This window comes from Fusarium mangiferae (genome assembly GCF_900044065.1).
Source record: "Fusarium mangiferae strain MRC7560 genome assembly, contig: FMAN_scaffold015, whole genome shotgun sequence".
Classification (NCBI taxonomy): domain Eukaryota; kingdom Fungi; phylum Ascomycota; class Sordariomycetes; order Hypocreales; family Nectriaceae; genus Fusarium; species Fusarium mangiferae.
The window spans coordinates 86037-109517 of NW_024573935.1; the positions used below are offsets into that span (position 1 = coordinate 86037).

A 23481-nucleotide genomic window follows, 5' to 3' on the forward strand; every position below is an offset into this window, starting at 1 on the left:
ATGGTAGCACATAGAAGTACTACCTCAGAAAAGACGTTTCTAAAATAAAATAGAGAAAATATTTTTTTTTTTTTTTTAGAAACCTATATAAATTGTTCATGCATAAGTTATGTATCTAGATTGTAGAAACCTAACGTTAGTAGACTACCATGTTGCCCAAGTGTTTAAAAATCCAATCGCTGATCCGTTTGTCCGTACCGATCAGCCATGATCCATGTATGGATATTGGCAATGGTTCAACAATGAATTTGACTCTAGATCTCGTCTGAAACCACTCAGAACAGAATCAAACTCTTGGTATGGCCGATATAGTCTCCGAAGTGCGTTTGAATGGATTATCCATCAGTCTGAACATGAACGACAGGCTAGGTACTAGACCTAATGTCCATAGACATGGGCTTCATGCGATGATTGTCCCACAGCGACTTCTAGAAAAATAACCCAACTCAATCAGCCTTCAGCTTCTCACCATGACTACACATACTCATCAGAAACATGGATCCTTCAACACCGACACCAAAATCTATATTGCGCGGGCACAAATCTCAAATTCACACAGCAACATTCATTAGATCCAATGAGCGCCTCATTACAGGCGATGCGGATGGCTTTGTGGTGCTATGGGACCTCACGATTATGCGCCCACGTGCTGTTTGGCGTGCCCACGAAAAGGCTCTATTAGGTGTTGGCGGCTGGGGTGACGACAAAATCATCACGTAATTGCTCTGTCGAAAATCAGTAATGACTGGAGAATGCCTTTGCTGACAACAGTTTGCAGGCATGGTCGTGATTTGAAGCTCATAGTGTGGAAACTTGGCGAGGCGGAAGAGGAGCATCTCAGCACAGCATTGCCGGTGGAAGAAGTTGCATCACCAAGACCGCAACCATGGATGTTACATCTCCTTGAAGTCAATACCCTGAACTTTTGCGCTTTCGCCATTTGCTCAAGGGCGCCTGGCTCTGTCGATACCGCTTCTGAGGTGCTGATTGCGGTGCCTAATACTTTGCACTCAGATGCTGTATGGAGAACCTCAACCATATCGTGACCAGGGCTGATATTCATAGATCGACATCTACCAGTTGCCGTTGCAAAGACGGATTCATACCATCAAGGCTGGTGATAAAACGGGCATGGCCATGTGCCTTGCTCTCCTGCATCACAGAGACGCTCTCACGCTCATTGCTGCCTTTGAAAATGGTTACGCAACTGTGCACCGTCTTGAGTCTGATGGCCAATGGGTCGCAACGTACCATTCCCAGGCGCATTCACAACCCGTCCTGTCGTTGAGCGTCTATAGCGACTACTTCATCACGTCCAGCGCCGACTCTATCATCGCCAAACATCCCATTCCTACCGATTTGTTCTTTCCTCTGGAAGACACTGTACCTCCTGAAAGTACCGAGCGTGTAGTGGAGATAGTAGACGAAGAACCTAAGGCGAAGTCACTTCTATCTACTGGCCTGAAGTCTTCGTCGTCACAGGGGCTGAAGCCTCCTCGTAAGGGCATTGCGTGGAAAGATCCGCTCAAAGCTATCAACACCAAACATTCCGGACAACAGAGTCTAGACATACGATCCGATGGAAGAATCTTTGCTACTGCAGGGTGGGATTCAAAAGTGCGAGTATACTCTACAAAAACCATGAAAGAACTCGCTGTTTTGAAGTGGCATCAAGTTGGATGCTACGCCGTTGCATTCGCTGATGTTAGGATATCGGATCAGACGGAGGAAGAAAACCCTACGTCTGACGATGGTCAACCCACGGGGAGTTCAAGCACGCGGGCGGGCTCTTTGACCCGAACAGGGCTGAGCGTCAAAGAGCAACGAATAGCTACAGCGAGAAAAACACATTGGATTGCAGCAGGGGCGAAAGACGGCAAGATTAGCTTGTGGGATATTTATTAGCTATGTAAACAAGATCCTATAATGGATACTGCTTCACTAGATAGATTCGTAGCAAATTCCGTCCTGCTCTGTAAAGCGGGAAGGGAGCATGTCTTGACGAGATGTGATCGAAATGGGCCAGCCTCACTTTCGAATAAAAGCACAGAAGAAAAAGTAACAACGCTGATAACTTGGATCCATAATACGGTCAGCTCATGGTATCATCAAACGTCTAATTGCACCGTTAGATCCCAATATCCTAGTGTAGGCCATACTCACGATCATACTCCCAACATCCTCTGTCCGCGTGCCGCACTTGTCTGTGACTGCCATCAGCGAGAACTGTACACTTGACGTATTTCATGGACGAGAGCCCACCATCATGAGACGAGTCGCCGACTTGTTTCCATTCGACAGCTCAGACCATATCCTGATCACCCACGCCGCGACGAGGGCATCGCGAAGTTCCTGGGTCATCTCTGCAGTAACGAATAGACTTATACGGCCTTGTTCATCCTGGATTTCTCTCGCTATTATGTCGCCGTAGCAGTCTCTCCACTCATATGCGACGCCTTTACTCCGCGATTCGCAAGCTTCGTACAGGACACCATCGGCTCGAAACTTGCGGCCTGGCCCTCTCACCATCCGCTCGAACCGAAAGCCCTTGAGCTGCCGCAGAATATTACCGGAGCGGAAACATGACACTCCAAAGCTTGTTAGCGCTCGTTGTGAGGTAGCTTCGGCATGGTACGGAAAAGACGGGAACTCGGCAGCAGTGGGATGCTTGAGATCGAAGAGGTGACGGTTTTTCAGCACGACCTGGGGAAGACCGGCCGATGTCTTTGTAACGGGGTCTACGCGCTCGACTTTGACATTGCGATCGTTATCGTGGAGGTAGCTGGTGTCGTGGGAGAATTCGTAGAGCGGGGGGTCTTGGGGTTCGGTTGAGTAGATGAAGCGTCCTGCGATGAAGAGCGTTGCAGGGCCGAGGGTTGAATCTTTAGGGCGGGTTATAGTGGTGGGGGTTGTGTAGTTGGGAGCAGCAGTGGTGTCGTAGGAGGGCAGTTCCAAGTCGGAATAGTTGGGCGGAGGCAGAGCCATAGTTTTCTGGATGCAATGATGATCGATAACCGATGATAGACTGGCTAGGAATAAATTCAATGAAATAAATAGAGAACTAAATAACAATGCAACTGTCGCGTGCAGTCAGTCAATCAATCAATCACTGTCTACAGGACTTCTAAAGCTATTATGACGTGTATCACTACTAGGGGGCGGCAACGACGGGCTAAGTCTTAGTTGTGAGCCAAGGGGAGGAAAGAAAACTCAGGACCTTGACTCTGAGCGATAAAAATGCTTAGGGAAATCTATCCTGAGCTTAGGGGGCTCTTTGCTACGTTTATTTTGACACGCTATATCAAGGTCCGGTTTTTTCTTGCTCCCTAAGAGTAAGAGCGAGCCCACTGATCTCCGCTTGTGAGGCTATGGCTTCGCCCCAATTCAGTTTCACAAGGCTCAATAACAGCGTCCCAGCTTTAGTGCAATATTGATTGACTGGTCATTGGTGCATCCTGGTATTTGTGATAATTCCTAATAAATACGACGATAATACGCCAAAACTCCTATTCCACAGACCCCAGACCCCTGTCATATGCCCAGAGTTTCACACACTTTTCAGCTCCTCTACAGACGAGAACCAAGGTTGACGTGTACGGACTTTGTGTTGCTGTACGCCTCAAGTCCAGCCTCACCGAGCTCACGGCCAATACCGCTCTGCTTAACACCGCCGAAGGGGATGTAGGGTTCACTGTCTTGTGTGCTGTTAATCCAGACCATACCGGCCTCGATCTCAGCAGCGACACGGTGCGCACGCTCGACGTCCTTGGTGAAGACAGCTGCGCCGAGACCGTATGTAGAATCGTTGGCGAGCTTGAGAGCCTCCTCTTCGCTGCTGAACTTGGTGATGACAACGACAGGGCCGAAAATCTCCTCACGGAAGACTCGCATCTGGTGGTGCACGTCACCGAAGACGGTGGGCTGAACAAAGAAACCCTTCTTAGAGGCATCGACAGGCTGGCCACCAGCGAGCAGAGTGGCGCCTTCAGACTTTCCAATCTTGATATACTCAAGAATGCGGTCGTACTGCTGTCGAGAGACTTGGGGACCCTGGTAGGTCTCCGAGTCCCATTGGTGGCCGACCTTACTCACAGTCTTGGTAGTCTCGATGAATCTCTGAACAAACTCGTCGTAGACCTTGTCCTGAACTAATAGGCGAGAAGTAGCTGTGCAGATCTGGCCCTGGTTGGACATGATGCCCATGTGTGACCACTTGACAGCCTCATCAAGGTCACAGTCGGAGAAGACCAAGAGAGGCGACTTGCCACCCGTCTCAAGGGTAATGTTCTTGAGGGTCTTGGAGGCCATTTCCATGATCTTGGCACCCGTAGCGGTTGAGCCAGTGAAGGCAACCTTCTCAACAAGAGGGTGCTGAACAAGAGGAGGACCAGCCTCACCACCGTAACCGTTAAGGGCGTTGAAAACACCGGGAGGGAATCCGACGTCCTTGAAAGCCTGGCCGAGGAGAAGGATGCTGAGGGGTGTTTGCTCAGCGGCCTTCATAACGATGGTGTTACCGCATGCTAGCGCAGGACCGATCTTCCAGGCGGCCATGGCGAGAGGGTAGTTCCAGGGAATAATCTGGGCGACTACACCAAGGGGTTGGCGGAGAGTGTATGCGAGCTTGTTGGGGTTGGCGGTGATGGTTTGTCCGGTGATCTTGTCGGCCCAGCCAGCGTAGTAACGGATAGTGTTGATGACCTCGACAACGTCGCCGCCCTCAGCATCGGCGTAGATCTTGCCTGTCATTGTGTCAGTGCTTCGTAAATGAAGTATTTGGTAGTGCTATCTTACCATTGTCCCACGCCTCAGAGGTAGCGAACATCTGTGTGCGCTCCTCAATGTAGTCGGCGAGCTTGTTCATGAGAGCGCCTCGCTGGGGAGGAGGCATCTTCTTCCATGAAGGCGCATGGAACGCGGCATGGGCGGCCTTCACAGCCTTATCGACATCGTCGGCGCTGGCTGCATGCACTGTGGCGATTTCCTTCTCGGTACTGGAACACATCATATTAGCTCGAGTTGGATAACCGGCTGGGGAGAAGCTAACTCACGCAGGGTCGATGGATGTAATCGTTTGCTTCGATGAGCCAGGAACAAACTCGTTGTTGATGAAGAGACCGGTCGGCTGCTTATACTTGACACCGTTGGGGGCCTCGAGGTTCACGAACAAGTCCGACATGTTGCTGAAGCGTTTCTGTGTAGTTGTGATAGATCGGCCAAGAGGAGGTGATGAGAGTCGGTTCGGCGATTGTGTTGAAGGTCGAGACAGAGAAGGGTACAGTGAACGACAGAAACCAACGAGTGGAAGTCTCGATACAAGGGCAGCGCCCATCTTCTTATAGCTCCTCAGAGACATGGCTTGAGAGGGGTAGCTCGGGGTCCAATCCAAGGCGACACCTCCGTCTTGAGTCTAGCTAAGTACTAGGTATGTACTGTATCTGTCTGTATCTGGAGTCTAAGTTATCACCTGCATCCCCCACAGTCAATGGCCTCGAGAATTACTCTCTTGAGCAATTGATAAGCTTCAGAGGCTCTCGCAAATGTGCAATCCTTTGCCTCGTTTGGGTAAAGGTCATCTACGCCACCGGCGGATGATTGAGGGGCCGGCAATTCGAGGTTGGAGCTGTGGTTCAACGTCATGAAACCGCTTAGACCTTACTGATTGAGCTTAGTTGGACTGTTGCCCAGATCAGGTAAAAAGACACGAAGCGAAGCGAGGCGAGGCGAGGCGAACCAAAGCCAGCTTGGCGATCATGACAGCTCTTATCGATAACAGCTACCGAGGTTGGGTTAGCACTAATTGAAAGTCAATTGACTTTGGTGGTGAGCTCTCTGCATGGACGTTGTACATAATAAGCGCTTTTCTGATGATGATGGATGGTTGGCTTACCTCACTACTAACCGTCAAAGATCCTATTTGTTCCATGCTGAGAACATCGGTCCGTACATTGTCTTCTCGCCAATTCATAGACCGGCATCACTCCCGGACCGCATAACTCACCATATATGGTATAGTGGCAAGGTCTTTGATCATGCCCCACAAGGCTGCCTGTCAAGTTGAAGCTGGCATGGGCATGGATGCTAATCGAGAGGATCTTCTCGTCAATCTCGACTAAATATCAAAAAGAAAGATTGTTTTGAAGGGATAAATTCCTTTCCGAAAAGACGTATCAGCAATGCCACCTCGTGCTGTTGATTCCAACACCATCTTACCGATGTCGACTTTAGGCGCCATCATTATCGAATCCAATGTCTCCGATCAAAGTCTCCGACATGTGAGATCAGATCCTGTTCATTCAAGAGCTTATTTATCAGAAACTACCCCTCTTAAGGTCAATTCCAAGATGATCTCCAATCAACCCCTCTATCGCTTCGTCAGCAGAAAAGCTTGGTCCGCCAATACCAACAGAGCCGCTTGGATATGGCCTCATATCAGTGCATCGGTATTTGCAAACTCCGCCAGCTTTGGTCCGCCGTGGTCCGTCATTCGTCCGTGAGCACGGTTGCGGAATGACTATTCCTCCCTTTCTTACAGCAACAAAGAACCACCGAGGACGTGCCCGCGGATTAGAAACGAGACACGCAAATGATGTGACTAGCGGGTGATCGCTCTCGACTTTGTTCTTAGTATGCCCAGGGTCTACGATCAATTCCTAGAGGATCACCATCACCTCTACTCCGTAACCTCTGGGCCGTTGTGTATTTAGGCGCTCTGATAGGACTGGCATTGCAAGATTCCCCCAGCAGAATGCTGACAGGTGAGATAAGATGATGCCAACAAACGAGGGCTAAATCCGAGACTCTTGGTGTCTTGCAGTCCTCCATGCAGCATCGTTTTCCCATTGAGTCTTAACTCCGGGGCTACCGAAGGGTCGTCAGACTTGATCTTACTGTCCACTCCGCGTATTCAAACTCGGCTGTGCTTCTTAACTGGCAAACTTGAGATGGCGATGTTTTGTTACGTCTTATTTGGCTAATGAGGCACTTGTTCGTTCCCTTTTCGGTCAAGTGAGTCATTAGATTGCCATTATCTGACCCTCTCGTGCGTGCAAAACTGTCCATCTCAAGTGCTGAGCTGGTGTTGTTTTTAGCATGAAGATGATATTGTATTATGCCAAGCGTTATGCGGGACCACTATGAGGTTATCTGACTTCGGGCCAAGTCTCCGTGTAAGCACCTAGATAGACCCTTGACAAGACATTGACTTACACCGAATCTTCTCATACATTAGCCAAAGAATAACAACAACACGTGGCATAGGATGGCTCTAACTATTATCACAACCTATCCTCTTTTGAGATTGCTTATTTGGAAGCAGCGTCTTTTATCCGCCTGTTCGGACCAACATTGATTGTCACAGACGGTTTCAAACTCCATCGACGCCACAAACATGCAGCTCATTTTCGGCACAACAACGCTCCAAGAGCTAAAACATCGTGCACTTCAGAATGAGTACGTACGTATGAGCAAGGCCCCGTCATTAAGGCTCATTCAGATGTCCGCAGGCATTGGCGAGCGTTTCATTGTTAGCGTCGGAGCCTTGGCTGGTTCAAGCCCAATTGGGCTTACGAGATATCATCATGGAGGGGGTGCAGGCGCGGACATGTGGTGGAGTCCGCCACTCCGCAGCCTCTTTACTGGCTGGCTGCTTTGTCTTATGCCCGGTCGTTATGCTGACAGCCCATACTATACTATGCGCAGCACTGTGATGCGATATCGTTATGCTTGGGGCGGATTTTGTGCAGGGCCTTGACCTTAACTCCTGGGACCAGAAAAGTCAGACAGTTAGTGAGATGAGATTATCTCATTGTTCTCGTGGGTTATAAAGATAGTCGTATCTCGCTGTCAACCAAAATGTGTCAGTCTTTCAGAGCATTGAGACCAGCTCTCGAGCACTTGGACAATATTTACCCCCTTTCCTCAGGGTCAGAAACTTCGATATAAGCTTAATCCAACACCATCTATCTATACACTTAAGCTTATAGGTAAACGAAAATCAGCCATCATGTCTACTGAACCAAAAACGCTCGAGGTCCCTGCGACCACAGATCGCCCCGAGTCTACAACTTCAACACTCCGAGGAGAGGATGTTCAGGAGAAGAAGGAGGAGAAACAGGATGAAGACGTTGAGGCCGGCACAGTCTCAGGCAACAACGACAGTGATGAGGTTGACGAAGATGAATACCCTACCGGCATTAACATGTTCTTCATTGTTCTTGCTCTTGTCATGGCAGTCTTTCTCTTCTCCCTTGACTTGGTAACTCATGCCTCCATAACAAGCCAACAACCAGAGAGCTAACGTGGACGTACAATAGACTATTGTGGCAACGGCTATTCCCAAGATCACTGATGAGTTCAAGGGTCTTGACAAGGTCGGATGGTATGGTGCTGCTTTCTTCATGACTGTCGGTGCTTTCCAGTCAACGTGTAAGTCACAAAGCCTTGGCCCCCTTTTCCCCCAACCTGTCGCTAACACTATCAAAGGGGGTAAAATCTACAAGTACTTTCCCCTGAAGACGTCCTTCATCGTCGCCATTCTCATCTTCGAGCTTGGTTCTGTCATCTGCGGTGCCGCCCCCAATGCCGAAGCCCTCATCACTGGTCGAGCCATCGCCGGCGTTGGCGGTGCTGGTCTGGGTGCTGGCGCTTACACCATCATCGGTTTCTCTGCTCCTCCTAAGAAGCGACCTGCTTTCACTGGTATCATTGGTGCCGCCTACGGTATCGCCAGCGTCATCGGACCTCTCCTTGGTGGTGCCTTCACTGATCACGTCTCTTGGCGATGGTGTTTCTACATCAACCTCCCCATCGGAGGACTCTCTGCCGGCATCATCTTCTTATTCTTCAAGACTCCCCGTGCTGCTATTCCCGTCAAGGCTCCTCTTCTTGAGAAGTTCCTTCAAATGGACCCTCTTGGAATTGTTTTGATGATGGGCCTCACCATCTCGTATATCCTCGCTGTTCAGTACGGTGGACAGGCTCACGCTTGGGATTCCTCTGTTGTTATCGGTCTGCTCGTTGGATGGGTCGCCATCTCTATCGTCTGGGCCATCTCCTGTTATGTTCAGGGCGAGCGATCCATGATTCCTGTCCGTATCCTCAAGAACCGCACCGTCTGGGTTATGAGCGCCTTTGCTTTCATCTTCGCTGGTTCTTTCTTCCTCGCCATCTACTACATCCCCATCTACTTCCAGTCTGTTCACAACGCTTCTCCTACGAGCAGTGGTGTTCGCAACTTGCCTCTTATTCTCGCTGTCACTTTCGCTACTATTATCAGTGGAGGTCTTGTTACCGCTACTGGCTTCTACCAGCCTCTCCTCATCGGTGGTGCTGCCCTTGCGACTGTTGGTGCCGGTCTGCTATACCTCCTTGACGTTGACACTTCTACTGGAAAGTGGATTGGCTACCAAATCATTGCTGGTGTCGGCTGGGGTGTTGCCTTCCAGATTCCCATGATTGCTGTCCAGGGTACTGTCGACCCTAAGGATCTTGCTTCTGCTACCGGTATTCTTCTATGTAAGCTCTCCCTGCTGGTGTTCGTCGAGAACAAATAGCTAATTACATATAGTCTTCCAGGGTCTTGGCGGTGCCTACGTCGTGTCTGCAGGGCAGGCTGCCTTTGTTAACCAGATGCTCCTCAACATTGGCGAGAATGCTCCTCAAATCAGTAAGGGACGGTTGATTCTCACTGGAGCTACTGCTCTTCGTGAATCCTTCAATTCTCAAGAACTTCCTATTGTTATTGACGGTTACATGAAAGGCTTACATATCGTCTTCGCCATGGCTATTGCCTTTACTGGCTTCTCATTCTTGATCAGCTTGCTCACTCGTTGGAACAAGCTTAAGCTTGAGAACCTTACTGGCGGTGCCGCTTAGAGTTCCCGTCCCTTTCAAGCTGCATTGATCGGATAGAATCGTGGTTATGGAGGGTACAAGCTTGAGAATACTGCCTTACAGGTCGTGATGGATAATGAATACCCAAGTTGAGCCTTGGGTTTCAACGCATAGAATGACGGCCAGGTGATGACTGGAGCCAGGAAAATCTCATATTTTAGACGTCTCGATTAATATAAAGATAATGTTTTATTTACCTTGATCGACCATTTCTATTCTAATTAACACGATATCAGCTCTCCATGTCACGTCTGTCATGTTCGTTTTCAGATATTTGAAACCTGCTCGACAGCATTCGTGGTGCAGCTTCTTCGTCTGCAAGCCGAGAGAAGTGACACAATGTGTTCAAGATTATAATTCCCAATGTGAAGTGTTATCTATGGTTCATCCAGCCATTATTAATTGGAGAGTCTTAAATACATGACTCAGGACTCCATTGAATATCACTAACGTACTACGTAGTCGATGTCGCTTTGCATTGGGAAATGGAAGGGTACAGGGTAACTGCCTTTCACATGCACCAGACGACGTCAACTCCAAAAAGACACCCCTGCCATCTCCAACTCCACCAAGAATTCCGACTCGAACCGTCCTCAAAACTCCGCGGCAGAAACCATCACGAGAGTTTACTGCGCTCACTAACGATGGTCCATCTCAGCATTGCCTGAAGCTTTTCTTCCTTCTTTATTTCTTACCCTTTGAATTTTCGAATTATCAACACAATGCTTCCTCTACGCTTCCTCCGACATCGCTCGCCTTTTGCGACCTCCGTCCGTACGGCATCCTCTTGCTCGACTTCCTCCCGCCTCGAGACCCTGGCCAAGTCTCCGATCCGTGTCCTCCGATCCGTCGAAGCTGTCCGTCGTTGGCGTAACCCTCATGTCGTAAATCACCGATCAGTCGGCCTTGTGCCCACCATGGGCGCTCTACATGAGGGTCATCTGGCGTTGATACGTGCCGCTGCTAAGGAGAATCATCATGTTGTCGTGAGCATATATGTCAATCCGGCGCAGTTTGGCATAAAAGAAGATCTATCATCATATCCCGTCACCTGGGACGAAGATGCAAAGAAGCTAGCTGCACTGGATAGAGAACTTGCAGACGACGGAGGAAACCTAGGTCGCATCTCTGCTGTGTTTGCGCCAACAACCCCAGAGATGTACCCAAGCGGCTTTCCAGGCCAGGAAATTAATAGCAAAGGGAGCTTTGTTACAATTACGCCTGTTGGAGAAGTATTGGAGGGTGCCAGCAGACCAACATTCTTCCGAGGTGTTGCGACAGTCTGCTTAAAGCTATTCAATATTGTCCAGCCCGAGCGAGTGTACTTTGGTCAGAAGGACGTCCAACAAACAGTTGTCATCCGTCGGATGGTCAAGGATTTCATCCTGCCCATGGAGGTTGTCGTTGAACCCACCCAACGTGAACTCGATGGCCTTGCTTTGAGTTCTCGGAATGTCTATCTTGGGCCAAGACGAAGAGCTGTTGCCACAGTGCTTCCCCATGCACTATTTACCGCCGCCGAAGTATACAACACTAAGGTATCGCGCAAGAGAGAAGAAATTCTTGGCGCTGCACACAATTTTATCAATGCCACGGCATCCCGCCAGTCCACGCTTCCTCCCACAGAACGTGTGCTCTTCGAGGTCGACTACGTATCTTTGGCAGATCCAGAAACCTTAGTGGAAATCGATGAGGTTGATCCGTCTCGCGGAGCAGTTATGAGTGCAGCGATTAAGATGTTACCAGTGGAGCAGGCTCAGAAAGGCGAGGACCTGGGCTTCAGTGGAGGTCCAGCGGTACGTTTGATAGACAATATTATCCTCAAGCCCCAAGAGCCTAAGGATTCATAGACTCTGGTAATACGAGAAACCAAACGTAAAAGGTGTACCCAAACAGACCTCAACTGTTCAAAAAACGAACCTATAACATTGGGCTAGCTAAGGGAGGTACAAAAAATGTAGAACCTCGATCCTAGGCGATATAAAGATCTAAGTAAAGTAATATAAGTTCAAGGTAGCGTCCGATGTTCTCTTGCTTCCGGGACTAGATAGGAAGCATGCTGTTGTATTGACTGGATATATGTATAAATTCGCGCCAGTTGCTGAATATGTTGCTATAGCTCCAAAATGCCACTTAATCCAAAGATTGGTCGGGGGTGGGCCTTCGAAAATATCCTGGACAGAACTCTTCGATGACTTAAAGATGAGCCCGAGCCCTCTCCTCTCTCTTCTTCTTAACTTGCCTTATACTCTTGCCAAAAGCTTCCTTCTCTTCGCTGTTTAATCTGCTAGGGACCTTGCCTTTTCCGCTGCGTTCACCTTCCACTGTTTCCTCCCAAAGTTTACGGCCGAGCTCATCGGTAAGTCGGAGCACACGGCTGCTAACCGTGGCGCCATCACGGCGGTTTTTGCCTTCACGTCGTGATTTGGCAATCTTCTCGGTAAAGTCCCAAAGTTTGCCTTCCGCTAGCAGCGCGCCAGTCTGGGGATCGCGAGGAGTTCGCCAGGAGGCGTCGAGCTGCACACGCGGAGGAATCTTGGAGTCTTTTGATTTAACAACGTGGAGGAGTTGGTCTTGTTCGAAGCGTGTGTACGAGTTCTTCAGAGTCTCCTTATTGACAGCTTCGAAATACGAGAGATCACCCTGATGATAAAGTGTCTTGCCGAGCTAGATATTTTGTGAGCACAATGAAAGGACAAGAAACACAACGGCATGATCCAGTGAAACATGTGTATGAAGACTTACCAGCTGTGCGCTGTTGTGTGTTTTGCCTTGTTCAATCCAGATCTCTCCGTTTTGGCCCGAGGGGGGAGTGAGACCCATAAGAGACACTGCTGCCAACCAAGTGGCCTCGATGAAAGGCCATATAAGGAAGCAGTAAAAATCGTAGTTCTCTCTTCCAGCTCTTCTCTCCTGGTCCGCAAGACCAACCATTGTGACGTTGCCCTCGGCGTCGCGGTCAATCCTAATAACCTCGTCTGCCTCCAAGCCTCGCAAAGTCCGGTCCAGATTTGTGTCAAGACCCTCGCTAGAAAAGATGAACTCGCCTCGAAAAAGTGACGAAAGAAAGTATACTTGTTCTTTCAGCTCATCAAACGGCATGTCTTGCATTTGGGGCCCACCTCCTCTCTTGACTCTCGAATACATTGCTGCACTAACGAGTGCTTCGTAAATGAAGAGATGGATCGTCATGTTGCGATAAAATGACAGCTGAAAGCGGTCGACAGCATAGTATGTAGGCTCAGCAAGACCCTCGACCACGCCAACAAGATCTTTGCCGAGAACCTCGAGACCGCGTTCGATGATTTCGGTGAGAGGTGCATTGCCAAAATGAGCCACGCGCCCACCTTTCGCACGTACACGTTCTGTGAGCCATGTAACTCGCCGTTTCAATTCTTCCTTGCCCACTCCGCGACCGCGGAGTGTCAGAAGAACAGTCCCTATCAGTGCTGTAGGCATCACGACAGACACTTCGTTGATATCGCTCAGAACCTGATAGCCCATCGTGCGTAGAAGTTTCTCTCGTACTGCTCGGACCTCTGGACGTTGATGATCAGTATCGAGACCGCGCGGTACACTGGGCAGTCTTGATAACTGGTCATCCAAGAACTTTCTTAAGCTCCAAGGCTCATGAAACCTGACATCCACGCGACCCAAGCGTAAAGAAAGGACGGAAGATCCGCCGCTCAGAAAGTCAGCAAGATTCTCCTTCTTCTTGGGCATTCCAAGTAGCTCAGTAACATAACCCTCCGTCTCAATAACTTTATCGTACTGTGTGCTGACAGGGCATATGATAGCATCCTTAACACGCCCAGATAAAATACTGTCGAGTACAAAACTAAGAATTCCAAACTTTGGAGGTAACAACTTCCCTGTACGAGAGCGTCCACCCTCAATGAAACACTCGAAGTTGTAGCCTTCTTGAAGTAGTGTGTCGATATATGACTGAACTAATGTGGTGTAGAGGACATCATCACCGAACGCCCTTCGAATCCACATGGCTCCTGCATGCTGAAGGAATTCGCCCAACACCGGGATGTTCAAGTTGTCCCCTGCGACCACGACCGGTAACGTAAGGCCTAAGCGGTAGCAGATGAGCTGCAGCGAGACGTAATCGACGTGCGATCGATGACTCGGTAAGAAGATGATGCTCTGTTTCTTCTTTGCTGCGACCTCAGCGACCTTCCGCAGGCGCAAAACCTCTTCACTGGAAACATGGATACCTTGATGATATGCGCGCGTCAATAGCTGAGTGGTCAGATAGTACGCCCCACGAATAAACGCTTTGCTTTCCATCTTGCATATCATATCGTCAGTCCACTTCTCCGCAAGTTCTTGAAGACCTGACTCAATCTCTGTGAGTCGATGGGCTCGTTTGGAGCCATAGTCTTTGCTGTCCCTCGGCAGCATACCCTCGCGCTCTTCAACAGCCACGCGGTGTTCAGCAAGCCGGCTGATTCTTTGCTGAAGAAGAGGAGCTGAGAGAACCATGTTCTTCATGTTTTCTGAGAACCCAGAGTAGAAGACAGGCTGACCAATGACACGGTCGTAAGCTCGCCATCCTTGACCAGATACATATAATGAGACTTCGCGAAGGAATCTGGAAGTAGAATTCGTCAGTTTGCGTCGAGATTATTGAGAAGGGCCAATATGTGCGAGAATGGACACGGCGATGATGAAGTAGGGCACTTTACTGGAAAGGTTCAGAGCGGAATGAGGCAAACTTGTCCATCAAAGCCTCTTCCTTTCCCTCGGGAATATTCTTGGATGACGACTCAACATAGCCACTGGGCTGGAGGGTAACTTCATCACCCAAGATCTGAAGGTCTGGCGCTGAATTGGTCGACGCATCGACCGCGTCTTCGTTATGCGACATGGCGGATGCTGGCTTGGAGAAGGCTTAGCTTCTTGAGTAGAGCGCGGGTAATTGAATGGTCAACCGTTCTTTCTCATCGCAAGAAAGTGACAGAGTCACGTCACTGTCCGAGGCAGCTTCGGCTATTATGATACAGATTCCAAGAGCATTGATTGCACTGCAGCTCATTACTATGACAAGTAAGGTAAGGTATCCTGAACGGAAGATCCAAGTTGCGACAAGACGGGATTGGCCGAGTGGGGCAGGCATCATTTGACTCTGCCGAGCGGCATGTGAAGCCTGGACGAACCTAGGGGAAGGAGCTTGGACCGTTCATTTCCCCAGAAAATTGCCTACGCATTCCAGTGGAAAGGTCGGAATCGCGGTATATTTCCGCTCAACACTTTTTTCTAGTTGTCAGTTTTCGACATAACACGCACAAGTTACCTTACCTAGCCATCAGCCTCACTCATTAACTATGGCCAGCGCACCACAACAGGCTACGCAGAATCTGCTGGCCAGAGCGCATTCCCCCGATAGCGTGAATCGCATATACTCGGAAAAGATCCAGCATCGCTCGCTCATCCTGCGACCAACCTCTCCTCCACCTTCCACAATCAACGCGCGCGCCGCACGTCGAAAGGCTCGCCAAGATAAAAAGGAAAAGCAAAAGCAGAGACCCAAGCCACTATCGTCTCGAGAGAAGCGAAGCTTGGGCCTTCACGACATACCTAAGGATGGCCAAAAATACCACATCTATGAGCCTCTAAGTCAAATGTGGCTTGGATATGCTCGAGAGCTACTTGGGAACGATCTTTCGACTGGAGGGCCAAGTGCAGCAGCGAAACTAGCCAGCGCTGAGTTTCATGGTGCTCCCATCCAGGTTGTTCGAAGCCATTGTCCGAGTCGCGTCGGCATTCAAGGTGTTGTCGTCCGCGATCGCAAGTTTGTCTTCGAGATTATAACCAAGAAAAGAGGAGTGAAGGTTGTTCCCAAGGAAGGCACTATTTTTCGAGTCGAAATAACGATTAGTGATGGAGCCTCTGATGGTGAGACCGGACTGAACAAGAAGTTTGCTTGCGAGGTTCTCGGAGATCAGATGATGCTGAGGGCAGCAGACCGCGCCAACAAGAAGTTCAAAGCACACTTTCTGTCAAATATTTGAGCGTCTTCTAGCCCCGGGATCATAGGTTACCGACAAGGCCATGCGGGGCGTTATGGATGACGTCGATGCCTCTTATGCTGATTGAGTATTTGACAAGGCAAATCAATTGGGTGATGGCAAAAGTATCATTAATCGGGTACTGAAGCATCCAGGTGGGCGTGGTGTTACCACCTACTTTTACTATGCGAACTATGTGAAAAACTGTGTGCCCATCCCTACACATAGAGTTCTACCAAGACACATGTGTCTCGCTTTGCAGCCGTCATGATACCACATTTACCAGGGGACAAAGAGTGTCAAGGCTCAAGATACACAATGTTAGTATCAACTGGGTCATGATCTTTACGCCTCGGTATCTCAAACTTTTTTTTTAGGGTTTCTTGCAAGCCACAGCAACTATGCTGGAACTTACAGGTCTACATTTGCCTGTATCGCCAATGCTAGCAATATCCACAGTTGTACAACGACAGTCAGATACAACACCTCGAGAGAGTACATTTGAGTAGTATTCAGTGGCCAACACTCATCAATAGTTCTCATGGAGAATGGGTAGAGGGTACAAACTAACATGAATGGTGTTAGGTGGACTTGAAGGCAACGCAAAATGCGGCATCTCTGTAAATAAAGTCTAGCGATTTACTCAACGACCTTTAATGAGCCATGACGTGGAATCGTCGTCTCGCCGGAGACATGGTCATTGAATAGCAGATCACACGAGGCACACTTAGAGAGTTCAGCCTATCGCCACGCCTCAAGGGGGGCGTAGAAATGAGCTCATAACGGATACCGTAACTACCTAGTAGGCAAATGTCATTGCATGCAAGATTCACGATAAAAATGCGTTGGAGTATAATTACCAGGACCTCCAAAATATCTACAAGTTTCAATTGGCTCACATTGATCTTATCATATTCCAAAAATGGCCTACTATCTTGTTCTTGATATGATACTCTTCTCTTTAGCCCTCCAGTTCTTTCCACGTCTTACCTAGGGGAGGAAAGAAAACTTAAGACCTTGATCCTAAATGACAAAAAGACTCAGGTAATCTAGTATAAACTTAGGATTACCTTTTACTGGGCTTATTTTAACACCCTATCTCAAGGTCCGATGTTTTCTTGCTTCCCGAGGGACGTCTCATACAAAATTGCACAACCTGATAGTTTTGTTTCGCTTCTGGCTAACTGTGTGAAGCCCTATAGTTACGCCATCAGAACAATGTTACGCATTTCCCGATATAAGGCAATACGAATCATGATCACCATGCTAACCCATAGGCTTCAGCCCTAAGGGATGTGTCATGTGGCGTGCATATTTGGTAAAGGCTAAAGCCATTCGTGGGGAGGGAGATCGCGTCGCGCTTCTTAACGTGTCGCGTGTGACGTGCCGTATCTAAGAATGTCATACAGTCCCTGAAGGTGATACAGCACGTGACCATTCGTGGTCCTATGGTTCCATGAGATACCTTGAGGTACCATTTTTTGATGGTGAAGTGCTAGGTCTTTGCCATATCGAATAGACGATTAGGTAGCCCAATTTTCAAATCGGTGTCCGTACCGAGGCTGGATATTAATCGATGCATCGAATAGAATCCTTGACCCATTCGGCTGGTAGCCAATAGTCTGGTATCTAGTTCGACCAGTTTCCCGAGATCAAGCCCTGATGACAAAAATGACAAAACTCGACTTCGACACTTTCAATGGCTTTCTGCGATTTGTCCCCATTTTCGTTTATTAGAAACCAGCCCTGAAATTCAATATGCTGGTTTGCTAGCAATATATGCCGGTAAATTCTCGGCCGTAGTCCTGTGTAGCTGCCACTTTGCACTTTGAGTTCTTAGAGCGGGCTGTAACAGAGTAACAACTACTAATTAACCCCACTAATCAGAAGCTGCCAGTTAGGTGGCTAGATGACCAGGACAGTGCTATTTGATGAACCCACCAGTAGGCTGTAACCTGAGGGATAGTGTATGGCCACTTGTAAACTTTGGTACCTCACTATCTGATAAATGGTTCCCCAAAACCCTTCCACTTGATTTTTTTCGTTGCCCCGTTTAAAGGTCACTCAAACCACAGCGTTTACATCACCACCGCAACATCACACGAAACCCTCTTCCAGTCGGATCCTCGAAAAAAGAAACATCAATCTACCAAGCCTTCACGTCGCGCTCCCCGCCGATCACAACAATTAACACTATCGTTTACGATATCGCATACCGCATCGCCCTACGCTTTTGTCTCTGGACCATCGCTTCAAGCAGCGTTTTTGTGCTCCCGTATTCTTACCTTGACCTAAAGCTTTTTGCATTACTGTTGCGCCTTCGCTCCAGCAATTTTGCCAACAAGCCTTTTTTGTCACAGTACAGCTTCTGGTCACCATCCCTCAGCTGTCACTTACATCATCCATCCCGAATCGACCTACCATCGACCTTCGCGCCCTCGACCTTGAACGACAAAGACGTTTCTCACCCACTACTGTCCTTCCAAACTGTCAATCAATATGCCGACCAATCTTCCCTCGAGCTTTGCCTCGGCTGCCGCTGGCCAAAACGCCAATTCCAGGGGAGGAAGAGCTGATGGAAGAGGAGCTACTTCTGGAGACTGGTTAGTACTCACTTTAGTTCCCACTGAACTGCATTGTTTCCCTGGTGGTGGTTGTTCAGCGGAGACGATGGCTTTTTCGAAACCCTTGTTTGGCCTTGAGCAGCGGGACCTGGTATCATGGTGGATGTTGTGCTGCATATCATGTCCACCAAATGCTCCGCGTGTAGCCCGTGGTTGTGGCGTGCAATACCCTGTGTGCTGCACAGCGCTTGGCTTGTTTGTCGCGATGGGCGCTTGAGAATCTTAGGGCACCATCTGCTCTGGTTTCAAGAGTAGCAAGTGTGCTTGTCTTGGTTTTAGTGAACCGTATGCCACTGTGAATATGTCAAATTTGCCTGCTGCAGTTGCACGGCCCGCCACAACTTGTCATGCCACAAACTACATATTGGTTTTCACGAATTATCACTAATTATGTCACAGGGCGAGGAGAGATGGCCGCTCTACCAATGGAACTCTTACCTTCCGACGATCATCTACAACTCCTTTGGGTCAGCCTTCTTCGCAGCCGCCGCCCTCGACGGATCACGCAGTTCAGCACCCTACCGCCGAAAGCCCTGTGTCGGCATCTCCATCGACATATGAGCTGCCACCAGCGCGGTACACCAAAGAGGACCTGTTAGAGATGTACCGTCCACAAAGGTTAGCCGACGACCCAGCTCGTCTATTTGCCACGGGGTGGAATCCTGGCCAAATGAATGGGCATACTCCTAGAGGCTGGGGTAAAAGCAACGACAATCATATTCCACAGGAACCTGGCGCGTGCTGGGATGATTCTGGAGATTCAACTCCAATGGGACTGCAGGATATGTCGTTGGAGGAGAAAGAGGTGCGCCGCCCCCCGCACTGTCCAAAGTTTGTGCTAACCACTAGTAGGCCTTCAATGAGATAAACTCGCCGCTTAAACCTCCGACCCAAAACAAAGACGCCCACCAAGGTGGCGCAAATGGACGTAAAGCATCCTTATCCCAGGGCACCTCCAATACTTTCGGCGTCAGTTCACCTTCGTCAGCTACACGACCTGGGACTCGACGACGTGAGACTATCGAATCCAATCCCTTTGGTGGAAGTGCTTTAGCATCTCCCACTGCTAATCGCTTCTCTCGTGACGATCCCTCTTACTGGTTTCAGCGTAGCAAAACCGATCTCAAAGAGGCTGAAGCCGACGAGTCCGATAGTGAAGCCTTTCCCCGTGACGCTCCTGGAAAACTCCCTCCTTTTGGAAATCTGATGCGTTCCAACACGGGCGGTATCGGGGGTACCAATCCCATCTGGCCACCCTCGAACCAGACGACACCTGGTGTAGGAGCTTTTGGTAATTTCGCGCTGCCGACTTCGCCCGCCGTTGGTGATAAACGTGTTGGCGGTGCTGCTAGTGGGAGCAGGTTAGCTCATCTCATTCCCAAGGACAGCTCGGATAACCTCAGTGGCAAGGCAACTGAGGGTCATAACCCTCTCAACCAGCAGTCTTGGCGGTCTCGTCCTCGAACCGATACCGATCCATTCGGTGATGATACCCTATCAGGAAGTGCGGTTCTCGGCGGAGCTCAGGATACCGACACTGGTGGGATGTCTCAGCAAGCAAACCGAGCAGGAACCCTAGGAACTCCAGTCAAGGGGTCCGCTGGCGACTTCGGCATGGCAGGCCTGAATTTCAGATCTCATGGGGATGAGGGACCTGTCAGCCCCTCCGAGACTAATCCCTACCGCAGTCCTCCTGCTGATCGACAAGGCCATGATGAGATCGATGCCAATGACGACAAGACTCATGGCGCAAGCCTTCACGATGGCCCTGCGAACTTCGGCTCGATCGGTCGTGGTTTTGGTGGCTATGATGGAGGTGATCGTAGTCAGACCTCGAGCGTTGGCGCCAAGGCCTACCCTTCTTTGAACACTTTGTCGGGTTGGCCCGCTTCTGGTAATCCTGCAATTGGCACTCCGGATCGTGAACGACCAAATCTAGGTGCTGCATTTGGTGCTTCTCTTTTTAGTCCTATGGGTGACCTACAGTCGCCTGGACTGTCCAACCTAAACAATGTCTTTGGGCCCGCCGGCACTGGTGGTCTTGGGACAGGAAGCATAGGTCGTGGAAGCAAGATGGGCTCTCTTTTCCCTCCCGCAATGCAGGCACAGATGCAGAGTCATGAGCATGATAGCCTCTCCGATTCTTTGCCTGACCTACGTCAGAGCAACCCTCTCGGCGCTATTGGCCGAACAAACTTTGGCGTACCGCTTCGCGAGGGCGACAGTCCCATGCGAGCTAATCGCGGTGTGTTTGGGGCACTTTTCCCAGGCCCTGAAGCCTCCCCAGCACAAGGTATCTTTAGCACTGGGGAATCCAGTCATCCCACCACCACCGCAACTGCTCCTCAATCTCTTACTCCCGTTGGCGGTGGTCTTCCATTTGGTGGCGGACAAGGCAGCACTGAGCCTCCTACAACTCAGGCCCAGCGCACGATGGTCATGCCAGATCGTATGAGATGGGTATATCTCGATCCTTCTGGACATGTCCAGGGGCCCTTCACAGGACTTGAGATGAATGATTGGTACAAGGCCAACTTCTTCACCCCTGACCTCCGTGTAAAGAAGGTCGAGGATCAGGAATTTGAACCCCTGGGTCAGCTCATCCGACGTATTGGAAACTCGAGAGAGCCATTCTTGGTTCCCCAGATTGGTATCCCTCATGGTCCCCCTACCCAAGCTGGACCTTTCTCTCCCCAGGGAAACAGTGGAGTAGTCCCTCCCCTAAGTGGTGTGTTCCCCAGCTTTGGACGCACTCTTACGGCTGAGGAACAGAACAATTTGGAAAGACGGAAGCAAGAAGAGCAGTATCTCATGGTACAGCAGCGCGAGTTTGTCATGCGAGCTCAAGCTATGTCTAAGTTCCCTCTCCCTGGCCCAATGCTCCAGCATCACTCGAGCGCGCACAGTTTGCAGAGCCAGCCAAGTTTTGGTAGCATTTCGTCCCCGAACCCCATCGGAATGCCTCACCAGCAGCCCATTGGTGCTATGCCACCTTCCGGAGCTTTTTTTGATGGAACTGGACCGGTTGGTAGTCAAGCAACCATGCCATCGGGCTCGGGAAACGGAGACCTGTTCAGAGATGATGATCTAAACAATCTCACAAATAACGAACGCCAGGTGCTTGCTGGCCTGCAAGGCTCTGGTGCTCCACAACCTATTGGCGCCCCTGGCGCTGATGCGGCACGCGCTGGGCTTCCGGATACCGACAACCTAGAGCAAGATCCCGAGGGGTTCAAGGAGCGCCTCCAAGAGTTTGAGGTCTACCGAGCGCAGTTCGAGGCTGAAAAGGCGGCCAAGGATATCGAGGGCAACGGCGAGGAACCAATTGAGGAGCCTTCCTCTGCCTCTGAGGTAGCCACTGAGGAAACTCAACGGCCCATAGAGGCCCCGGCTCTGACGGGGAAGGCTGCTCGGGCCGCCAGGAAAAAGGCAGCTGAGGATGCCTTGTCTCTGACTCAACAGGTCCAGAAGACTCAGGCTGCTGCCGCCGCTGCCGCCGCTCAGCCAGTAGAGCCCGATATGCCCATGCCTTTCCCTCCCCCTGCGTCCACCGGCACTCCACTTCCGGCTCCGACAGCTCAGCGTGCTCGTTCGAACCTACCTGAGCAGTACAATCGCTCTCAGACCGGAACTCCTGATAGCGTATCAATGAATGCTCAGCCACCACCCCTTGCTCCTTGGGCCAAAGACCACGGCGCTGAAGGACACAAGGGACCCAGTCTGAAGGAGATTCAGGAAGCTGAGGCACGAAAGGCTGCAAAGGCTGAGGAGGCTGCTGCTGCTCAGAGGAAAGCTATTCTCGAGCAGGAGGCTGCAGCACTCAGAGAGAAAACTGCTGCCGTTGCCAATGCTGGGCTGCCTGCTACCAGTACTTGGGGTCACGGCTCGCCCGCTCCTTCTGCCAGCCCTTGGTCCAAGCCCGGACCCTCCAAAACGACTTCTACTTCTACCCCCTCAGCTTCAGCCTCTAGCAAGAAGACTCTCGCTGAGATCCAACGTGAGGAGGAGCTTCGAAAGCAGAAGGCAAGCCAGCAAGTGAGCTCACAAGCCGGAACGCCGACTAGCGTATCAAAGAGTTATGCCAACCTCGCTGGGAAACCTGGCCAGTCTACACTCACCAACGCTGCATCTGCGGCGGCGGCTGCGGCTGCGCCACCCCCTGGAAGCGGCTGGGCAACCGTTGGTGCTGGTGGCAAGATCAAGGCACCCTTTGGCCCCTCGTCTCAAAGCCGGTCTGTCAGCGGAACAACCATCAAGCCTATGACCTCTCCTGTGAGGTCTGTTTCTAAGCCAGCTGCACCAACTAACGGCAAAGCCGAGGGCGGCAACACTGCTATGGAGGAATTCAACAAGTGGGTGAACCGGGAGCTCTCCCGGGGCATCACTGGTGCTATTGATAGTGAGTCCCCTTGACAAGTGCAGAATGATTCTTATTTGACTTGAACTAACCAAATCCTCTAGTCCCCACCTTCCAAGCTGCCCTCGATGTGTTGCCCCTCGACACTGGTTTGATTGCTGATGCTGTTTACTCCAACTCAACCACCATGGATGGCCGCCATTTTGCCGAGGAGTTCGTTCGCCGCAAGAAGCTCGCTGAGCGTGGAGTAGTCGAAAAGCAGCCCGACAACAAGGGAGGAAATGGGGGCGGTTGGAGCGAAGTAGCCAAGAAGGGGAGCTCCAGCAGTGCTGCTGCAGTCGCTACTAGTCCTCGCGATGATGCCAGCATGCAGGCCGCGGGATTCAAGGTCGTGCCAGGCCGCAAGAAGGGCAAGAAATAGACGACTGAATCTGTGCGCATTGGATCCTGTCAGAGACTTCGCTGATGACTATCTATTGAAGATGGCAATACTCTCTCTGGTTGAAATAAGTTGTTCTGTCTGGCATCGGGATGGAATATTCTGCAGGCCAGGTTCAGATGTACCGCGGAACTTTGAGTATCAAGGGCA

General features: G+C 50.3%; 8 protein-coding genes across 8 annotated transcripts; 5 read left to right on the top strand and 3 right to left on the bottom strand.

The window, feature by feature from the left end:
- Window positions 1-495: 495 nt before the first annotated feature.
- On the top strand, window positions 496-1905 carry FMAN_12622 (uncharacterized protein; the record flags this gene model as incomplete). The annotated part of the gene is made up of 3 exons (XM_041823085.1): window positions 496-716; window positions 779-1019; window positions 1066-1905. 3 exons carry the CDS (start codon window positions 496-498, stop codon window positions 1903-1905), a joined length of 1302 nt encoding a protein of 433 aa, XP_041688701.1.
- Window positions 1906-2092: 187 nt separating this feature from the next.
- FMAN_12623 (uncharacterized protein) lies at window positions 2093-2985 on the bottom strand (the record flags this gene model as incomplete). Its single annotated transcript, XM_041823086.1, has 3 exons — window positions 2093-2116; window positions 2172-2204; window positions 2263-2985. 3 exons carry the CDS (start codon window positions 2983-2985, stop codon window positions 2093-2095), a joined length of 780 nt encoding a protein of 259 aa, XP_041688702.1.
- Window positions 2986-3567: 582 nt separating this feature from the next.
- On the bottom strand, window positions 3568-5179 carry FMAN_12624 (putative aldehyde dehydrogenase; the record flags this gene model as incomplete). Its single annotated transcript, XM_041823087.1, has 3 exons — window positions 3568-4742; window positions 4795-4994; window positions 5052-5179. The coding sequence occupies 3 exons, from the start codon at window positions 5177-5179 to the stop codon at window positions 3568-3570; spliced, it is 1503 nt and encodes a 500-aa protein (XP_041688703.1).
- Window positions 5180-8005: 2826 nt separating this feature from the next.
- Window positions 8006-9876, top strand: FMAN_12625 (uncharacterized protein; the record flags this gene model as incomplete). Its single annotated transcript, XM_041823088.1, has 4 exons — window positions 8006-8257; window positions 8316-8427; window positions 8485-9516; window positions 9569-9876. The coding sequence occupies 4 exons, from the start codon at window positions 8006-8008 to the stop codon at window positions 9874-9876; spliced, it is 1704 nt and encodes a 567-aa protein (XP_041688704.1).
- A 740-nt stretch (window positions 9877-10616) lies between these two features.
- Window positions 10617-11744, top strand: FMAN_12626 (putative panthotenate synthetase; the record flags this gene model as incomplete). The annotated part of the gene is made up of 1 exon (XM_041823090.1): window positions 10617-11744. The coding sequence occupies one exon, from the start codon at window positions 10617-10619 to the stop codon at window positions 11742-11744; it is 1128 nt and encodes a 375-aa protein (XP_041688705.1).
- Window positions 11745-12090: 346 nt separating this feature from the next.
- Window positions 12091-14770, bottom strand: FMAN_12627 (uncharacterized protein; the record flags this gene model as incomplete). Its single annotated transcript, XM_041823091.1, has 3 exons — window positions 12091-12561; window positions 12640-14494; window positions 14589-14770. The coding sequence occupies 3 exons, from the start codon at window positions 14768-14770 to the stop codon at window positions 12091-12093; spliced, it is 2508 nt and encodes an 835-aa protein (XP_041688706.1).
- A 457-nt stretch (window positions 14771-15227) lies between these two features.
- Window positions 15228-15914, top strand: FMAN_12628 (uncharacterized protein; the record flags this gene model as incomplete). The annotated part of the gene is made up of 1 exon (XM_041823092.1): window positions 15228-15914. One exon carries the CDS (start codon window positions 15228-15230, stop codon window positions 15912-15914), a length of 687 nt encoding a protein of 228 aa, XP_041688707.1.
- Window positions 15915-18410: 2496 nt separating this feature from the next.
- FMAN_12629 (uncharacterized protein) lies at window positions 18411-23313 on the top strand (the record flags this gene model as incomplete). The annotated part of the gene is made up of 4 exons (XM_041823093.1): window positions 18411-18514; window positions 18935-19340; window positions 19388-22934; window positions 22997-23313. 4 exons carry the CDS (start codon window positions 18411-18413, stop codon window positions 23311-23313), a joined length of 4374 nt encoding a protein of 1457 aa, XP_041688708.1.
- Between the last annotated feature and the right edge of the window lie 168 nt (window positions 23314-23481).